This window comes from Sorex fumeus, unplaced genomic scaffold, assembly GCF_029834395.1.
Source record: "Sorex fumeus unplaced genomic scaffold, SorFum_2.1 ptg000013l, whole genome shotgun sequence".
Classification (NCBI taxonomy): domain Eukaryota; kingdom Metazoa; phylum Chordata; class Mammalia; order Eulipotyphla; family Soricidae; genus Sorex; species Sorex fumeus.
The window spans coordinates 15,263,760-15,284,469 of NW_026606070.1; the positions used below are offsets into that span (position 1 = coordinate 15,263,760).

Below are 20,710 nucleotides of genomic sequence, written 5' to 3' on the forward strand. Positions count from 1 at the left end.
CTCCCAAGACTTAATTCTCTGATCTGAACAAAAAATGAAGGTCGGTTGTTAAAGCCAAACAAAGCTGTTCATCAGCTAGTCTGACAAAGCAGGTCAGATTGTCCTGCCAGGGAAATGTCCTGGGAGAAATTGTCCCATCCGGGAACAAACCTGGAAGGAATTTTCCTTTCAAGGAAAGGAATACTTGATTTGATTGTACCTCCCCCATCAACACCCATATTATTGGCAGCCTCTTCCAATTTAAGGTCATCTGAAAATTGAATTAATGCTCTGTTTGCCCCCTTCTTTGTGTAATTTAATAAGGACTCTAAGTTCAACCATGAACAACTCATAGAAAATCTAGCCTGGCTCTAATAGCTTTGCTATTCTAGTGAAAGGCTATTCAGTTTTGCACAAACTTTGATTTCATTACATAGTGTTAAGTCCATATTTTTTTGGAATGTTAATACTTAATGTTTTTTTTAATTCAAAACATTCACTACAGATTTCAATATTTCTACCTCAATCTCTTTTTTCAGTGATTTTTTTCTATCCCCTCTTAACACCCACTATAAACTTCAATATTTCCACCTCAATCTCTTTTTCTAGTGATCTTCTCTATCCCCTCTTTATTTTCACAGCGTTTTTTTAAGAGTACCGTTGTATCAATCATTATAAAGTCCATATTTGTAGTAAACTCAGAGTCTAATTTCTCATTTTCTAAGTTTGCATAAAGAAGGATTATGGAATGGTAGGAAGTGAAGTTTTTTTGTTTCTTTGGTAGTTTTTGTGTGTATGTGTGTGTTGTTGTTGTTGTTGTTGTTGTTGTTGTTGTTGTTGTTGCCCATACCTGGTGTTGCTCGGGGCTTATTCCTGACTGTGCACTCAGGAATTACTCCTGGTGGTGCTTGGGAGACAATATTGGATGCCGGGTATCAAACCAGGATCAGCAGCGTGCAAGGTAAATGCCCTTCCCGTTGTACTATTGCCCTGGCCCGGAGAAGTGAAGTTTTTAAGTTCTTTTTCCTAATAAGCTTTTACATTAGTTTTTACATTTAGGGTTAGTGAATCATTCATGACTGCTTACTTTAAAGTAGGATTTACTCTGCATAGTAGAGTTCTGTGTGCTATAGAAATGTAGCATTGTGGTAAAAACTAAGAATTCTGGAGTAAGACTGCTAAAGTGTCTGTCCTTTGCTTTGCGTAGAAACTGTATGACTTGAAGCAATGTAAGTAATTTCTCGAGGAAATCAGGTTCTTTAGATATAAGTGAAGTAATGATATCTCTAAAGTTGCAGCAAGGGTTACTTGAATTAACATAGATTAAATATTTAAAACATGCCCTGAAAAGCTCTGTATAATATTGGCTGTCTGTGATGCCGCTATTTCTTAGGAGGGGAAATGCTCTCCTTGCCACCGATTATTATAAAACTACCTTCTTAACACATAGATTTTATTTTTTTTAATCCTGACTTTCACTGGTTCATTTGGCATTTATCACCTTTCATTTCTTTCCATGTATCATTTGTTGATTGCTAAAATTCATGGTTAATTTGTGTCCATGATCTTTGTACCTCTTACACAGCATTTTAATCAGCTGGCCTTGAGGAACAATCTAAATAAAAGTACCTTTGATATCTTTCCTTTTTTTCGCTGAGACTCAAATGACTCAAATGTTTTTGTAAGGCTTGAATATTTTAAAATTCTTATTTACTTTTTATTCTCCCCACCCCTCTTATTTACTTTTAAAGTTATTTTATTTGTATATAAATATAGAGAGAAGTAGACATACCACCAGCTGTGTAAATAGATTCAGGTGGACTGCACAGCGCTCCTTTATGTTTTCTAAAATGCCAATACTGCCATCTGCAGGATATATAGCATTGTGACCCACCCACTCTCAAAACATTTTTTTTAATGTAGGAGTACTGCTATTTATTCAAACATTGATTAAACTGATTGAATTGGGTGTGAACTCCACATTACTTTTTTAAAAAAAATTAACTGAATATTTGTGAGATAGGCCATCACAAAGCTGTTCATAACTGGATTTCAGTTATACAATGATCCAGCACCCATCCGTCCATCAGTATACATTTCCCACTGCCAATGTCCCCTGTTTCCCTCCCACCATGCCCCAATATCCCACCCCTCAACCACAGCCTCCCTCTATGGGAGGCACTTTCCTTCTTGCTCTCTCTCTCCTTTTCCTTTTGTGCACTAAAAGCATTTTTTTCAGGTATTTTTTAAAAAATTTTTATTAGTGAGACATCATGAGGTACAGTTGCAGACTTACAAATTTTTTGTGCTTGGGTTTCAATTATACAATGATCAAATATCCATCCCTCCACCAGTGCCCATTTCCCACCACCACGGATCCCAGTATCCCTCCCACCCCCCATCCCCCCATCCCACCCCGTCTCTGTGGCAGGGCATTCCCTTTTGTTCTCTCTCCCTTATTGGGTGTTGTGGTTTTAAAAGAATTTTTTTAAAAGAAAAATAAAAGTGTGTTTGATTTCACTCATATCTTCTCTTTATTTTTATCTGTTTTTAACTTATTAATTTTTTTCCTGTATCATAAAATGGTAGTAACATCGAAAAGAATAGCCACATTGATTGTAAAGTTTGCCAAGTAGAAATGAATTTATCGGTGCTTTTGCTAACTCAAGCATCACTGAGTATTTGTCCTTAATACCCCTTTTAATTCATGTTATGAATCTATAATTTCCTGCAACATAAAAGTGACCACTGTTCTTTCTCACACTTCTCACCTCTCCTCCAAAAGATAATGTACTTTCATCTATCAGCTTATTTTTCCCTTTAGTTTATTGTTCTTGTGTTTTGTTTATTTACTGATACTGCTTTTTTAGTCTTTTTGTAAACCAAGACAAGAACATTAAATACATTTGCATTTCCATTGCATTAAGTTCACACAATGTTGAGTAGGAAGTCTTGGTGCTAAGTGTAAAGAGCTGCCTTCCATTATGTCTCTTAGTTTGTCCAGGAGTCTCTGAATGAATATGCTTATGACAGGTCTGGCTTTGAACTTGGTACTTAAATTGGAATTATAATGGTAGAAACTTCTTATCAAGTTATGAGGGTATTCCACCCATACCCTGTGGGGTATTCAATATGCCAAAAACAGTAACAAGTCTCATAATGGAGACATTACTGGTGTCCACTTGATCAAATCGATGAACAGTGGGAGGACAGTGTTACAGTGCTACAGTGGGTAGGGCAATATGGTCTTCCATTAAGCAGTATGAAGTAGGAGTAAGGCAAAAGAAACTGCCCATGACCTTCAAGGCTAAAAGATACCGCAGATTTTCTCAAATTTTCTTGTAATGTAAACCCATGGGTTTTAAATTTTTTTTAACTATAAAGAATAAATTAAATATTTCCCTTATATGGTAGCCATTAAATTTCCTTTTTAGGTTTTCTTTTCTCATCCCAACACCCTAAGGATCTTAAATATCCCTCTTCTACACTTTTTTGAGTAATTTGTGATCATGAGTTTAATCATTTAGCTCTTGCCTAAGCTATAAGGTTTAATTAATAAATTAATTCAATTCAGTCTCACAGTGATGAAGAATACATAAGCAATGAGAGATTGAACTGAAATATCAGCTGGGATAGTGAGTGTCTGGTGTTAGGGTGCCTAAGTGCTTAGTTTCTTAGCCTTAGAGACCTCTCAATCATTCCTTATGTGGCACAGTTTCTAGATTCCTCAAGCTTTGAGCTTTAATAGTCTCTCGTTACATTAACATCACTCTTTTTATGCAGTCCAGAAAGAAGAGTAAGTCAGTGCTTTAGGTTTACTCTGACTGGATTGGACAACCTGAGCATAAGCTTTTTGTAGAGCTGTGCAATGCATTACAGATTTTTTAAAAATCTTCTTGGCTTACCTTATACAAATATTAAATTGGGTCTTACTGTTTTATATTTGTGTTATGTACATTTGTAAATATAACTACATGTACCTGCATTTTTCCCTTCAAAAAGAATAGTGATTTTGTTTAAACTGTCACTGTCACTGTCCTCCTATTGTTCATCGATTTGCTCGAGCGGGCCCAGTAACGTCTCCATTTTGAGACTTGTTGTTACTGTGTTTGGCATATTGACTACATCACGGGTAGCTTACCAGGCTTTGTCCTGTGGGTGAGATACTCTCGGTAGCTTGCTGGTCTCTCTGAGAGGAGCTGAGGAATCAAAACCGGCTCGGCTGGGAAGGCTGCACACAAGGCAAATGCCCTACCACTATGCTATTGCTCCAGCTCTGTTTAAACTATAAATATTTAATACATACTAATTTTATTTAGGTCTTTTACCTCCATCTTACCTGTTCTTCCCTTTTTGTTCAATTAACAAACTCAATAAATACACCTTTAGTCTACATTTAATACTTTGGCTTTGAAAGTGCTCTGTTTAGCTCCACTAGATTCTTTTTTTTTTAATTTTGTTTAATTGTAGGAACTGTGATTTTTTTCTGTGCTGTTAATAATAGGCTTTCATTCATGAAACACTCCATGCATAAAACCACGCCCTCCACAAGAGTATCTGTTTCCCTCTAACATGTTCCAGTGCCCACCTTCTCCCCATCTTTTCCCTCCTTATTCCCTTCCCCCGGCATGGTAAGCTTTCTACTTAAGACCAGTTCTCAGTTTATGTTACCTTTAAGCCTTTGTTTCCTTTCTGTGTTTCTTTATACCTAACACATGATTGATATCATCTTATATCTGTTCTTCTCCTGACTAATTTCATTCAGCATGATACTCCATCCATGAGATCCATCCATGTAGCTGCAAGTTACATGATCTCATCTTTAATTATAGGTGAGTAATAGTCCATTGTGTATATGTACCATAGTTTCTTCATCCAATCATTTGTTCTTGGTTATTTGTCTCCAGATTATAGTTATTGTAAATAATGTGAGCATAGGAGTGCAAATATCTTTTTCTGAATAGTTTTTGGTCCCTTTGTAACTTTGGAAAATTTCTGGATCATAAAGAAACTTGATACCTAGTTTTTTTTTAATTTATTTTACTTTTTAAGAAATGTCTGTATTGTTTTCCAAAATGGTTGGATCAGTCAACATTTCCACCAGCAGTGAATGAATGCTCCTTTTTTTCCTACGTCCCTAAAATCACTGATCATTTTTGTTCTTTGTGGCATGTGCCATTGTCATTGGTATGGGATGATATCTCCGTGCTTTATTTGCATTTCCCTGATTATAAGTGATGCAGAGAATTTTTTCCTCTGTCTTCTGGCCATTTGTATGTCTTTGAATCTAGAAGTGTTTTCAATGATTCAATGTCATTGACCAAGCAAACAGAAACAAAGATAAGCATATGAGAATACATCAAACTAAGAAGCTTCTTCACCACAAAAGAAATGATTAGAATAAAAAGATCCCTCATAGACTGGGAGAAAGTACTTGCCTGATACTCATCTGGCAGATGGTAAATACTCAAGATTTATTAAGTGCTGGTAGAACTTAATAAGAACAGAATAGCCAACTCCATCAAAAAATGTAGGAAAGAGATGGACATATACTTCAGTTAGATTCTTGAAATGTGTCATCTGAGATTTCTTGGTCTATTTCTTGGCCTTTATAACAATTTGCCATTCTATGATTATGAATTGATTTTTCAGAGCATTCTACCATTCTAGAGTTATATTTCTTTTAAAAACCTATTCCTGTGAGATCAACTTGTTCTTCTTCTGTAAACTTGCTGTGCTTATCATCCAAACTTCTTGAAAATCAAATTGAATTACAGTCGGTTTTCCATATTCTTTCAGTTTTCATGACAAATGTTGGTTCTCTCTTCCTGGAAGAACTTAGCTTGATAATTCCACCTTTACCATTCCTACTAATATTTTCCAACTTATTGAGTAACCTTTATTCACACTGATTTTTTTTCATTGGCTAAATTACATAGTACAATTGTAATCTACCTTAAGGTCTTGTCTGCTAATTAATTTCCTTTGTATTACATGTCAGTCAATCCTTAAAATTTTTATCCTCTGCATAAATCTGTGTTAGACAATGAATTTGCTTAGAATCTATCAGTATTATTATTATTATTATTATTATAACACACCAAATGACTTCTAGAAGTGTTTACCTTTAAATATTAAGTATAGAATAGTATATGAACATTGTTCAGATCTATTCTGAGAGCTGATATTCTTAAGATGTTACCACCTTGATAATTTAAATATTAAAGTACTTCTATACTGTAGGTCTTCTAGAATCTTCTGATCCATAGTTAGACACACTATCCATTTTGTGACTGTCCCAACTGTAGCCTTCTGAATAATGAATAATGCAGCTGACCTGCTCGTCAACGGAGGGACAGGCTCCTTACTAACCTGCCCGTAGGTCCATCACCACAACTTCTGCATATTGGCTCTGTTTCCATAGGGTCTCTAAGACTGAGGTAGCACCATGGTTGCAAAGACGGTCACCCTGTAGGGCAAGTGCCTGGTGTCTGTTTTCTTTCCCTCAGGGCGCCTCTCTGGTTAGCAGATACTTCACCAGTCACTCCTATAGTGAACATGTATTATAGCATATATGTATTCTTTCTAATTCTACAATAGTCTGTAATATACATGCACATTCTCTATGTCCCCTTGGTATTCTGTAGTTTACAAAATTAATAAGCCACTTAGTCAAGAATCATTCCAAAGCTAAATATATGCATTTTCTGGAGTTCATCTTAAAATAAATTGATTTCATTTGTTTTGTTTTGTATGACACACCCAGCAGTGCTCAGAACATTCTCCTGCCTCTGTGCTCAGAGATCACTATTGGTGGGCTCAGGGGACCATTTGGGATGCCAGGGATTGAACATTATAGTGTTTGTATGCAAGGCAAACACTCTACCCTCTGTACTATCACTCCAGCCCCATTAAACTAAATTTAAAGTGGCTTGAATCTCATTCTTGGCATTAATGACCCGTTCCTAAATTTGCGCATTTTGCATAATTTATTTTGTCCTGTCTTTCTTTCATTAATTTTGCCTTTTGTTTCTAGGTAAATGAAATTTACCATGATGAGTCCCTTGGAGTACATATAAATGTGGTCCTGGTACGCATGATAATGCTGGGTTATGCAAAGGTAAAATATCTTAAAACATTAAGTCCTGGGTTAGCAAAGAAAAAGCTAAATTAATATGCAGGATAGATAATGTCTCAATAGACTCCTTTCCTGAATTTGGAAAGAAACATTGCCACAATATCTCTAAATTTGAGCAAATAGTGAATTGTTTTTTTACTGATACCATTAGGTTTAACGCTATTAGAAATGAAGATAGTGTTGTGGTAGTGTGGCCAAGTGTTCTGAGGCACTGGATTAAGAATTGAAGTTAGTGTAATTATCCTGTCTTTTTAGTCATCGCTACTCAAAACTAAAAATCTTTCAGATACAGGAGCGATAGCACAGCAGTAGGGCGTTTGCCTTGTGCACAGCCAGCAGGGCTGAGCCAGGTTCAATTCCTCCACCTCCCTTAGAGAGCCCGGAAAGCTACTGAGAGTATCTCGCCCGCACGACAAAGCTGGCAAGCTGCCCGTGACGTATTCAATATGCCAAACACAGTAACAACAAATATCAAAATAGAGTCGTTACTGGGCCTGCTGGAGCAAGTTGATGAACAACAGGAGGACAGTGTTTATTGTTTGTTTGACTCTATCACTGATTAAAAAAAGATCTCTAGTTCAGATTCTCCCACTTGTCCTTAATATCGAAGGAACTAAATATAAGTTGAATCAGCAAATACTTAGATGACAAGAATGCTTATCCAAATCATTAATATTCAGTGCTTATCTAAATAATTAATATTCCATTTCTCACTGTAGCTGATTTCAGTCTCACATATTTCCTTAAATGGGTCAGTCGCCTTTCACATGGTTGTTAATGATTATCAGATAGTTATCTTCAAGAGCATTTAGAAAAGAAATATACAAATAAGCCCCAAATAATATACTTCAAGAAGAGTTATTAAGGTAGCTTTTGATAAAGTGCTATGTATGTCTTTAATGAACCATTTTCTCGTAGTCAATCAGCCTTATAGAAAGAGGAAACCCATCGAGGAGCTTGGAAAATGTGTGCCGTTGGGCTTGCCAACAACAAAAATCCGATCCCAAACACTCCGAACACCATGACCATGCAATTTTCTTAACTAGACAAGACTTTGGACCTGCGGGAATGCAAGGTATTTCCACTAGTATGTAGAAGAACAACTTCAGGACATGACTTTTCAAAAGCAATTCTAAATCTGGGAGTTGGTTCAAATATATCCCACCACTGTGTTTCACCACATAAGCCATGCTTCTATTTTCTTTTTATGCCAGTAGCTTCTGTAGAATTCACATTGTTAAATGCCACTTAAAAACTATGATTGATTCTACTTGCTTTTAAAATAACAGTGTACATTTGGGGTCTGAAGAGGACGCTGTAAAATGTGGTCTGTTAGCTATTTGGAATGGGAAGGGAAAGGTATGAAAAATGAGCACTGCCAGTGAGATTTCTTCCAAAGTCAGCTTCAATTTGTCTAATAACTTTTGATGTAGATTTTGGGAGAGAAAGCATATTTATAATTTTCTTTTCCAAATCGCTGGAATTTCTGGCCCCTTCATTGGATTGAACAATTGAACATAGAACTCACTACAACAGACAGGAATGAGTTGGTGGACAGGAAAGAATGACAACCTCAGGCAGTTCTTTAACTTACAACAGGAGAAAATTCAAACCTTCTGAGTCTCTTTAGAACCCATTACCTGTGGCTTTCCCAAGAGAACATGGCATAATGTTAGCAGCAAAAGAATACTGTCTCTGTTCCTGAAAGAATCCCCTGCTCTCCCCAGGCAAAGGTCCAGTAGTAATTCTTAATGGCTTTTCTCATAAAGTGAAAATAAAAGTAATTGTTATTCTCCACAGGATATGCGCCAGTCACCGGCATGTGTCATCCGGTGAGAAGTTGTACCCTGAATCATGAGGACGGTTTTTCATCCGCTTTTGTAGTAGCCCATGAAACTGGCCATGTGTAAGTCATAGCTTTCATGCAAAAAAAAAAGTCTTTTCTTCCCAGTTTCTCTCAGTATTGTTCACATGTTGGGCAGACTGCATGCCAACACGTAACTCTCTTCCCTGCCAAGTGTGAGGCCCTGCAAACAGTCAAGGGGTCATTCACTGAAACTAAATGAGCGACCAACTTGCAGATGCACTTAGAGAACCAGAGAAGCGTTTCTTGTCAAGTTGCTATTTCTTTCACTGCCTGTCACTCCTCAGTAATAGCCACAGGGTTTTGAAAATATGTAACTTCCTTGTCATCATCTTCAAAACTGAGATGAAATGTAGTATTGGCCCCTGTGATTCTCACCAAGGAGCTTTGCTTTTTGTCTTCTAGATTAGGAATGGAGCACGATGGCCAAGGCAACAGGTGTGGTGATGAGACCGCGATGGGAAGCGTCATGGCTCCCTTGGTGCAAGCAGCCTTTCACCGTTACCACTGGTCACGATGCAGTGGCCAAGAATTGAAGAGATACATTCAGTAAGTCCCTTCCTGCTTGCCCTGAGAACAGCCACGTTAGAGCAGAAACCCAGACAGGATACTGATTCTTAAGATCTTGCTCATCACAAAAATCTTGGTAAATGAAAGCTGCTGTTTACAATAAATATTTTCTTCTGACTCAGAGCCTTTGACCCAAAGATTGCATCATGTAATCACACCGCTTTACCTCATAAGTTTAAAACTTCAAGCATTTGGGGAATGGAGCAGTAGCACAGCAGGTAGGGCGTTTGCCTTGCACAGGGCCGAGCCGGGTTCGATTCCCAGCCCCCCATATTGTCCCTGAGCACCGCCAGGAGTGAGTCCTGAGTGCAGAACCAGGAGTAATCCCTGAGCATCGCCAGGTGTGACCTAAAAGGCAAAAATAAATAAAACAAGGCATTCTAAAGTCTCAGTTGAAACTAATTTCCTTAAAAATTTTCTTCTTCTTGCTCGAGTGGGCCCAGTAACGTCTCCATTGGAGACTTTGTTATTACTGTGTTTGGCATATCAAATACTCTCCGTAGCTTGCTGGGCTCTCCGAGAGGGGCGGAGGAATCGAACTCGGTTCGGCCATGTTGGCCGCTTATAAGGGAAGCGCCCTACCGCTATGCTATCGCTCCACCTTCTTCTTGGAACGTTTAATGTAGGGTCAAATTTGAGGCTCATAAGAAGTTGGTCATATGATGTTTGTATAAACAGGAGGGGTTTCAGGACCTGCCCTGTCACACAATCTGGGGAACGTGTCACCTGAGTGTTGAGCTAAGGCCATGAGTAGGTCTGCCTCAGCTCTGCTGTACTGCTAAGTCATTCTTGGTTTATTTCCCCAGCATGAATAGGATGAAGGATCTCTTTCTAAATGAAACTGTGACTAACACAAAACACATTAAAATGTGTATTTTTGGAACCGGAGAGATAGTGTCGCAGGTAGGGTGTTTGTTTTGCAGATAGCCACCTGGGTTCAATCCCCGGCACCTCAGGTGGCCCCCCAGCACTAGCAGGAGTAATTCCTGAATGCAGAGCCAGAAGTAACCCCTGAGCATTGCCGGGTGTGATCTGCCAAAATATTAAAATGTCTATTATTTTGTGACCTGATGAAATCCTAGCGTATATAACCCAAGAATAACTTTCTGTTATCATGCTAGAAATTGACATTTAACTATGTGCAATGTATTTTTTTTCCTGTAGTTCCTATGACTGTCTCCTTGATGATCCTTTTGAACATAATTGGCCCAAACTCCCAGAGCTTCCTGGAATTAATTATTCTATGGATGAGCAATGTCGCTTTGACTTTGGCGTTGGTTATAAAATGTGCACTGCGGTATGTTGCTTACAGTCAATTTAAACTTTGCATCTTAAAAACTATTTGCATAACTCTTGCGTGGCGAATTTTACAGATTCACTTGTGCAAGTATGAGAATACCTACCAGTGATTTTGTCTGCTGTGTCACTATGCGAAAACCTAAATGTTTTAAACACACTCTCTTCTTTAATTCAGTGGCAGATTAGAAAGGAGTTGGTATACCTTTACTTTATAGACGAAAAATTCCAAGACTTACAGAGATTAAGAAATCTGCTTAGATCACTGATCTGCTCAATAAGCAAACTGGACGTTGAAACCAAGTTTGTTAACAGACTCCAAAACTAGATTTGTTTTACTACATTTGTTTTTGTGATCTGAATAGATGACTTTTACACTTCAGATGGTTTATTTTTATTAGTTTGGTTGGCAGGAATTCCATGTAACTGTGACCCAGAGAAATCACAGATTATATGGCATGACAATAATATGGTCTCCACATTCAGATTGTGGGTGATCAGGCCTGAATCTGACACTTTCTAGATGACTTTATGTACTTTACTCCACTTCTCTGGTTTAATTTCCTCAGGTATAAAATGTGGATTGTGATGGCATTTATCACACAGATTTAGTGTATTATATTTGTTAATGTATCTAAATGGATAAACACAATACACCCCCTCAAGCCTGCCTCTATGGCAGGCATCTCTCTCTCTCTCTCTCTCTCTCTCTCTCTCTCTCTCTCTCTCTCTCTCTCTCTCTCTCTCTCTCTCTGCTCTTGGAAATTGTGGTCGGCAATACAGAAACTGAAAAATTATCACGTATACCCAATTATCTACTTTTAACACTCAGTTCTTGTCCAGCACGATCATTTCCAACTATTATTGTCATGCTGGTCCCTTCTCTATCTTACCTACCCTCTGCCCCACACACACATGTGGCAGATTCCAACAATATTAGCTTTCTAGTATATATTTCTCCTTTTTTTATTAAAACATTTTTTAATAGTGAGACATAATGAAGTACAGTTGCAGACTTATACATTTTTGTGCTTGGGTTTCAATTATACAATGATCAAATACCCATCCCTCCACCAGTGCCCATTTCCCACCACCACGGATCCCAGTATCCCTCCCATCCCCCATCCCACCCCCATTCCACCCTGTCTCTTGGCAGGGCATTCCCTACATACCACAAATAAATACAGTTATTCTATATCTGTCCTCTCCTTCTGACTCATTTCACTTAGCATGATACTCTCCATGCACATCCATTTACAGGCAAACATTATGCCTTCATTTTTTCCTAACAGCTGTGTAGTATTCCATTGTGTAGATGTGCCATACTTTCTTTATCCATTCATCTGTTCTTGAGCACTCAGGTTGTCTCCAGATTCTGGCTATGGTGAATAGTACTGCAATGAACATAGGATTGCAGATGGTGTTTCTGCTGTGTATTTTTGGGCTGCCAGGGTTTATTCGCAGAAGTGGTATTGCTGGGTTAAATGGGAGCTCAATTTTTAGTTTTTTTGAGGAATGTCCACATTGTTTTACAAAAAGGCTGAACCAATCAGCATTCCAACCAACAATGAATTAGTGTCCCTTTCTGTGCCAGCACTGGTTGTTCTCATTCTTTTTGATGTGTGCCATTTTCTGTGGTATGAGATGATATCTCATTGTTGTTTTGATTTGCATCTCCCTGTTGATTAGTGACAAAGAGGTTTTTTTTTTCATGTGCCTATTGGCCATTTGAATTTCTCCTTTGAAGGCATTTATTCTCCCCACATTTTGATGAGGTTGGATGTTTTCTCTGTGAAGTTCTACCAGTGCCTAGTATATATTTGATAATAACCCTTTATCAGAAGGGTACTGGGTGAATAACTTTTCCCATTCTGAAGGCTGTCTTTGTATTTTGGTCACTGTTTCTTTTGAACTGAAGCAATTTCTTAGTTTAATGAAGTCCCATTTGTTTATCATTGCTTCTTGTTGCTTGGTCACTGGCATTTTATCTTTGAAGATACCTTTAGCTTCAGTATTGTAGAGGGTTTTGTCTACATTTTCTTCCATGTACCTTACATATTTGGGTCTGATGCATTTTGATCCAATTTTTGTGCATAGACTTAGAGGTCTTATTTCATCTTTTTTTTTTTTGCATGTATCTGTCCTGTTTTCCCTTGCACCATTTGTTAAAGAGGATTTTCTTGCTTCACTTTATATTTCCTGCTCCCTTATCAAAGATTAAATGATCATATATTTGAGGGTGTGTGTCAGGATATTCAACTCTATTAATATTTAACTCTGCGGGATTGTCCAATACCATGCTATTTAATTACTAGAAGTTTATTTTTAAAACATGGTAGAGAAAACAGGGGTTTTAGCGGTAGGGCACTTGCCTTGCACGCAGCCAACATGACCGACCCGAGTTCGATTCCTCCACCGAGCTACCGAGAGTATCTCGCCCGCACGGCAGAGCCTGGCAAGCTCCCCGTGACGTATTCGATATGCCAGACACAGTAACAACAAAGTCTCCAATGGAGACGTTACTGGGCCCGCTCGAGCAAATCGATGATCAACGGGAGGGCCTTTACTTTACTTACATATGTTAAAGCAAAAGAAAAATCATTTTTCCCTGACTGGAAAGAAGCTGATCTGCTATTTGAAATAGTCCAGGGGCAGATATCTGCAGTCAATTTATCTGTCTCTAAACTGTCAGTGCTGTATCTACTGTCAGTTCCTAATTACCTGGGTAATAACTTAGATATGGTTATTTCAAAAGCTTTGGCTTAATCCTGTGAAAATATATCATTTCTATCTTAGCTAATAGAAATTAGAACAAAAATTCCAGATCTAAAGAATGGTGTGATGGTTACATTAGAAAGAAAGAAGGGAAGTAACTAGCATGCACAATATGTATATGTGCTTTCATGTATGCATAGATATTTCTCTTCAAAAAATATAAAACTTTCTTAACAGTGAGAAAATCAAAATTGATTCTGGTCTGATCCTCTTGCTGTCTCACTGAAACCATAATAACAGCCTTACCTTGTTACACTCATTTCAATCATGATTGTTCGGAGGACCACATAGAAATCTGAATGATACTTAATAAACTGCATGAATGTTTTGCGATTTTTTTTGTACCTGGAACGTATGTCTTGCATAGAAAGATTGGGAACTTCTGTTATGTCAGTCCATTAGCATCAGCTGATGAATTTCTACTTCCAGAGATAAAAAGAAAGTATTTTTATAGCTTGAGAACTGCAAAGCCGTTGAAATCAAATTTAATATACTTTTGGGACTGGAGCAATAACACAGCTGGTAGGGCATTTGCCTTACACACAGCTGACCCGAGTTCGATTCCCAGCATCCCATACCGCCAGGGGTAATTCCTGAGTGCAGAGCCAGGAGCAACCCCTGTGCATCACTGGGTGTGACCCAAATAACAAAAATCAAAATATAATAATAATAATAATAATAATATATTTTTGCTTATTTACTTCATTATCTTTAGATTTATTATAGTTATGCTAACATGCTTATAATGCCATTGACATTGTGGACTTGTGTACACAGCTACCCTTATCCATCCCCTCCCACCAAAGTGCCCAAGCCCTTGTCCATGCCCCTGTGCGAAGTATTTATTAATTAAAACATTGGTCAACTTGCTGAATGCTTTATCTGCATCTGTTGATGTTACCATGATTCTTTTCTTTACTTTTATTAATATGGTATATCATATTTATTGATGTTATTTCTTGAGCCATCACCCTTGTAACTGTAGGTAAAACCAGTTGATTGTGATGTATTGTTGACATGTAGCATATGTTTTAATTTGGTTTGCTAAAAAAATAAAATAAAACACTGGTCAAGGAACATAAACAATGTACAATAACTAAATCCACATATCTTTTCTTGCTGCCCCCTACTATGCTGTTCTCAGCTATGTTATGATTATGATATTAGAAGATCTTTTTGCTTACTTCTAAATTTTTTTAAATTTTAATTTTTTTATTAAGATGACTTGAGTTACAAAGTTGTCCTTAAAAATTCTACTATTTTATGGATAAATATTGAAATATTGTTAGAGAATTGGGGGCAAATCATTTTTATTAATATTTTAGGAAAGAAATCAGAATAAATATTCTCTAGTCGGAATTCTTAGTATTTTTTTCCTTGAAGGAGAGTGAGGTTTGGGCCACACCTAGCAGTGCCCAAGGGGACCAAACTGAGACCCAGCACATGCCAGGAAAGAGTCTTGACCCCTGTGCTATCTCTCACCCCAGTGGTTTTTTTTTTTCAGTTTCACACTAAATTGAAATAAAATGACCCCAAAATATGGGATGTAGGTATTATAGTAGAGCAGACAGGGTTAGACTTCCTTGCGATCATATCTGTGTTTGACTGAGATTTTGATCCTCTTTCTTCCTCCTAGTTCCGAACCTTTGACCCATGCAAACAGCTCTGGTGCAGCCATCCTGATAATCCTTACTTCTGTAAGACTAAAAAGGGACCCCCACTTGATGGAACTGAATGTGCTGCTGGAAAAGTGAGTATATGTGGTTCTACAGTGAAGATGCTTGCATAATGTGGTGTATAATAATCATCTTCAAAAATCCGAGGGGTTATGAGAGTATCTGTACTGTGTTGTTTATGGACACTCTGGTTCATAAAGTTTCATTATGATAATGGACTAGCACTTTTTTTCCCCTATGGTTGCCCAAACAAATTGCCACAAACAAACATGGTGTTTTAAAACAGCAGAAATTTATTCTGTCATAGTTCTGGAGGGTAGAAGTCCAGAAACAGTTTTACAAAGTTAAAATCAATGTGTGGATAGGACCAAACACCCCATCTTTTCCCAGGATTCTTGTGGAGATGCTGTTCCTTGCTTCTTTCAGCTTCTTTTAGCAGCTGGCATTCCTTGTCCTGTGGCTGTATAACTCTAATCTCCAGCATTGACCCATGTGACTGTCTTATCCCCTTCATTTCTGTCTGCAGATCTTCTATCTCCTATAAAGATACATGTGATGGATTTAGAGCTTACCTAGATAACCCAGTAAAATCTCCCCATCTCACCATTCCTTAATTTAATCACATACGCGAAGACCTTATTCTGTGCAAGATAACGTATACTTCAGGCCCTAGAATCTGATAGCAGTGGGACTACTATTCATCTCGCTTCTGAAAATAGGAAGTTTCAGCTCAACGGAATATCTGGGCCTCTGCTAGTGGAATCTGATTTACTTGCTGGCACCCCTCTTCTTGTGAAAGTTGTACAGAAATCAAGTCCTGTGAACGTATTCAGAATATTTGGCCTTGCTTCTTGGGGAAAGATGCCCAGAAGTTTTAAATCTCTAATTGTGTAGTCAAGATCGAGTGCTCAGAAACTGGTCCCATGCCAAGCTATGCTACCAAAGATCACCAAACCCAAAACAAAGGCATATTAAGACTCAACTTGAAGTGCCTTGACTGGTTTAGAAAGAAGGTACTGTAAGCAGGGCCAAGAGCTACAAGAAATATTTAAAAACTTCTAGCTCTGTGAAGTCTTTTCAAACTCTAAGGTGTATAAACTGTACTTACCATGAGAATTACAATAAAATCTGTCATTATTTATATTTAAGTAATAGAAACACAATTGTGAACATTATATTTAATGTGTTGCTTCAGGAAAATTCAGTAATTTATTCAAGAAAAATCAAAAATCAAAAATTAATTGATTTATACATGCTTTATAAAAGTAGTATCCTGTGAATAAACTATGAAAATCCAAGTTCTCTAAATATATTTGTGTGATATTCAAGTTTATCAGTTAAGTTTTAAGAAACACTTAACATTTCATTAAACAAATCAAAATGACTGAAGGGAAGGGCCTGAGGGATAATACAGTGGGTAGGAGGCTTCCCTTGCATAGAGTTGACCGGGGTGCAATCTCTGGAGCCCGACATGATCCCCGAACCCACCAGGAGTGACTACTGAGCACAGAGGCAGAAGGAAACCCTGAGCACAGATGAGTAGAGTGCAAACACAAAACCAAAAGCAACAACAACAAAATGATGGAAGAGAAAAGAACTAATACTTTAGAGCTCTACTGTCTTTTGGGCATTGTGAGTTGTGTAGCTCTACTAAACGGGCTTCTAAATATTTAATTATTTTTAGATAATCTTATGCTACTCATGTTCCAATTTTCCTCAGGAAATGTTAAATATAATATAGCTGACCTATTTGTCTCTCAGAATCATTGTGGATAAATAAGTATATATACATACATATGTTCTTTGACAACTAGGTATATATTAGATATGTTATATAAATTATTTTATAATTATAAAGTACATATAATGCTTTTCTATGTATAATGTATGTTATACACACATATAATACCATTACTTTAAAGAAGAGTGTATTTTCCCTTCAAAAGCTCTATAGTATATATACAAGGACTAAAATGGGGAATAACTAACTGCAAGTTAGATACTTAGTTATTTTTATGGTATTTTATACTGACTGTTAAATGTGTCATTTAGAAACATTTGAGTGCTATTCTCTTATTATAATTTTATTATAATTATAAAATTTGTCCAAATTATTCTTCTTTAAGTGTGCCTTATTGTTATGATTGTTTTTGGATGATTTTCAATGCATTTTCAACTAGAAAGATAAAAGAAAGTAAACTTTTCAAGTGATGGTGCTTATAAAACAACTTTTAGCGTATGTTTGATTATCATAGTTACCTTTTGTCATTCTCCTAAGTGGTGCTATAAGGGCCATTGCATGTGGAAGAATGCTAATCAACAAAAGCAAGATGGCAATTGGGGCTCCTGGACCAAATTTGGTTCCTGTTCCCGAACATGTGGAACTGGGGTTCGTTTCAGAACACGTCAGTGCAATAATCCAATGTGAGTATGGCTCCTTCCTATAACTCTGGTTACTGCTTCAACCTAAGGATGTTATATTCTGTTCCATGAAGTACATGTAAAATACATGTTTATGTTGTAAATATCCCTGACACTTAATCAATCTTGAAAAGAATTCTCAGTGTCGAGGGTGAGAATCTGGGAAAGAGTCCAGCTACTTGAAGAAACTGATGCTTAGAAAAGTTAAAGAGTGGAGTGAGAAAGTAGATCTTGGTGCTCTGAAGAGCGAGTATATGTGCTTAGTTCTGCAGCAGGAAGCTCCTGGCAGGACCAGGCAGCACCCGCCTCAGAGGCTCTCTGACTCCTCAGGTAGGCGGGAAATGCTTCAAGCAAGGCAAGCAAGGGGTCAGAGAACTTGGGGAGACTTTGTCATTCATTCACTCAAACTAAATTTTCTGAATCCCTTTTGTGTCCTAGAAAACTTTCGTTTTCTAGAGGAAAAAAGTCATAATATGAAATTTAGGACATTTTCTTTTCTGGCCTAGAGCTATACAGGTGAATTGCTCCTATCTGTCTCTCACAGGAGAATGACTCTGAACATCTTTTGTTGGAGTCACATAACTGCCTTCATAGGAAGAAATGGCAGTCCTAGTAACAAAAACTAAAAACTTTGAAATATAGTAATATATGTGTACTATAATAAAGGCAATTGAATATCACCACATGCTGTAAATTAAGAACAACAACTTGAAGCGCCCACTGACAGATGATTGGATAAAGGACTTGTGATCCTTTACGCATAAAACAATACACGCAAATACACATATGCACACTAGAATACCATTCAGTTATAATATGCAAAAGAGGAAATCCGGCCATTTGTAGTAATGTGGATGGAACTGGAGGAGGGCATTATCCTTCATGAAATCAGTCAACAGAGACATTCTTCCTATCAATAACCTTTTAGACTGTAAGACCAATTAGTAGTACTGAAAGGGAAAGGGGAAGAAAGATGGAGAAATCCAGTATTGCAAGCATTTAATTGTATAGTGAAGAATATAATTGGACTATTAATGATTAAATTAAAAATACAGTATGCACATGCTAATTTTTAATAATGAGCAGATAAAGCATACTTACAGTGCAATGTCACCTCCATAAAAAAAATACACTCGGGGCTGGAGCAATAGCACAGTGGGTAGGGCGTTTGCCTAGCACATGGCCAACCCGGGTTCGATTCCCAGCATCCCATATGGTCCCCTTTGCACCGCCAGGGGTGATTCCTGAGCGCAGAGCCAGGAGTAGCCCCTGTGCATCGCTGGGTGTGACCCAAAAAGCAAAAAAAGAAAAATACACTGACACATTTAATTCTACTACTATTATTTTTTTTGGGGGGGGGCTGGAGCGATTGCACAGAGGATAGGGCATTTGCCTTGCACATGGCCGACCCGGGTTCCATTGCTCCGCTCCTCTCGGAGAGCCAGGCAAGCTACCAAGAGTATCTCGCCCTCATGGCAGAGCCTGGCAAGCTCCCTGTGGTGTATTCAATATGCCAAAAATAGTAACAAGTCTCACAATGGAGATGTTACTGGTGCTCGCTGGAGCAAATCGATGAACAACGGGAGGACAGTGCTGCTGTTATTTTTAGGACAGTAGGATTATTATTCTCAATTTACGTCATAGTATTTAGAGTTTCTTTGGGTTGCATATGTGTATTTAGCACGTAGTAGAAAATACAATTTTCCGAAATCCATGTATATGATTTTTATTTCTTTTTCTCAGTACTGTTGGAAAAGTTGATCTAAATGGGATTTTTTATGCCTTCCCCTCCCCCATCACATCCCCAGAGAGAGGGTAGTGCTTTAAGGCAGGAACTGCAATGAGGAAGTGTGAGTTCATTCACTTCGCTGGCACTCAGAAACTGGCTCTCAGCCGTCCAGCTCTGTGTCTGCAAGCTGCAGTTCTGGGCCCGAGCCAGCCGCCTTTTCAAATGTTGTCTTTTCTCTAGGCCCATCAATGGCGGTCAGGATTGTCCTGGTGTTAATTTTGAGTACCAGCTTTGTAGTACGGAAGAATGCCAGAAACACTTTGAGGACTTCCGAGCCCAGCAGTGCCAGCAGCGAAACTCCCACTTTGAATACCAGAATAGCAAACATCACTGGTTGCCCTACGAACATCCCGACTGTGAGTATTCACCCATTCTTGGCTTGCTGCGTGGATCTTAAAGTTCAAACTGCCAACACTGCTGGGACTCTTGAGCCCTGCTTGATAAGTTAGAAAACTTGTTGATTCGAGGAGTATGTTCATTCCCCCTGGGTTGCCAAGGATAAAGCAAACATGCTCTTTTCTTCAGAGACATGAGGATTGTGGAAGAGGTCTTGGCAAAACCCACTCCCACACACCTCTGAAAAGAACAGTGGAAAGTAACACATTGGAGTGATGTTGAGTTTCCTTTTTCCACCGAAATCCTTCTGCTGCTAAATGCTTTGGAATTTTATGATCATTCCATTCTGAATAGCTGGAGAAAAGAATAGTTGTTGTTACTGTTGTCGGTTTTTACAATTAAGTGAAGAAAAAGGAATAGATATTTAATATTTAAATAACAAAAGATACTTTATAACATTTTGCATCGGTACTGTATATTAGTTATTCCAAATGCATGTGCGAAATGCTCTTTCAATGGGATCTTTTTTTAACCTCCAGAATTATCAGTTAGATCTCTTCAGTTGGAAACTTACCACGTTGCCTTTTATTTGGATGAATAAAATACTTAAATGACCATCCTGTGATTTAAAACACTGCTAAGTTCAACTTAATAGCGTTTTTCACTGTTTGGTTTTAGGGCCACTCCAGGCAGTGCTCAGGGCTTACTTCTAACTCTGTGCTCAAGGATCACTTCTGGCAAAGATCAGATATGAGGTGCCAGGGATTGAACCTGGGTCATCCATGTGCAAGGCAAGCACCCTATCAGATGTACTCTCTCTCCAGCTCCTTACTGCTCTTTTAAAAGAACCTGCAGGACCAGGAGAC

General features: G+C 38.0%; 1 protein-coding gene across 2 annotated transcripts in view; it reads left to right on the top strand.

Annotated features, from left to right (window-relative positions):
- Positions 1–20,710, top strand: part of ADAMTS3 (ADAM metallopeptidase with thrombospondin type 1 motif 3) — a 233,133-nt gene that overhangs the window by 183,044 nt on the left and 29,379 nt on the right. For both annotated transcript variants that reach the window (XM_056111221.1, XM_056111222.1), the window contains exons 6-13: positions 7,016–7,099; positions 8,036–8,192; positions 8,918–9,023; positions 9,387–9,530; positions 10,716–10,848; positions 15,259–15,372; positions 17,577–17,722; positions 19,689–19,864. In XM_056111221.1, the coding sequence (XP_055967196.1) occupies positions 7,016–7,099; positions 8,036–8,192; positions 8,918–9,023; positions 9,387–9,530; positions 10,716–10,848; positions 15,259–15,372; positions 17,577–17,722; positions 19,689–19,864 (1,060 nt within the window). The remainder of the gene's footprint in view (positions 1–7,015; positions 7,100–8,035; positions 8,193–8,917; positions 9,024–9,386; positions 9,531–10,715; positions 10,849–15,258; positions 15,373–17,576; positions 17,723–19,688; positions 19,865–20,710) is intronic.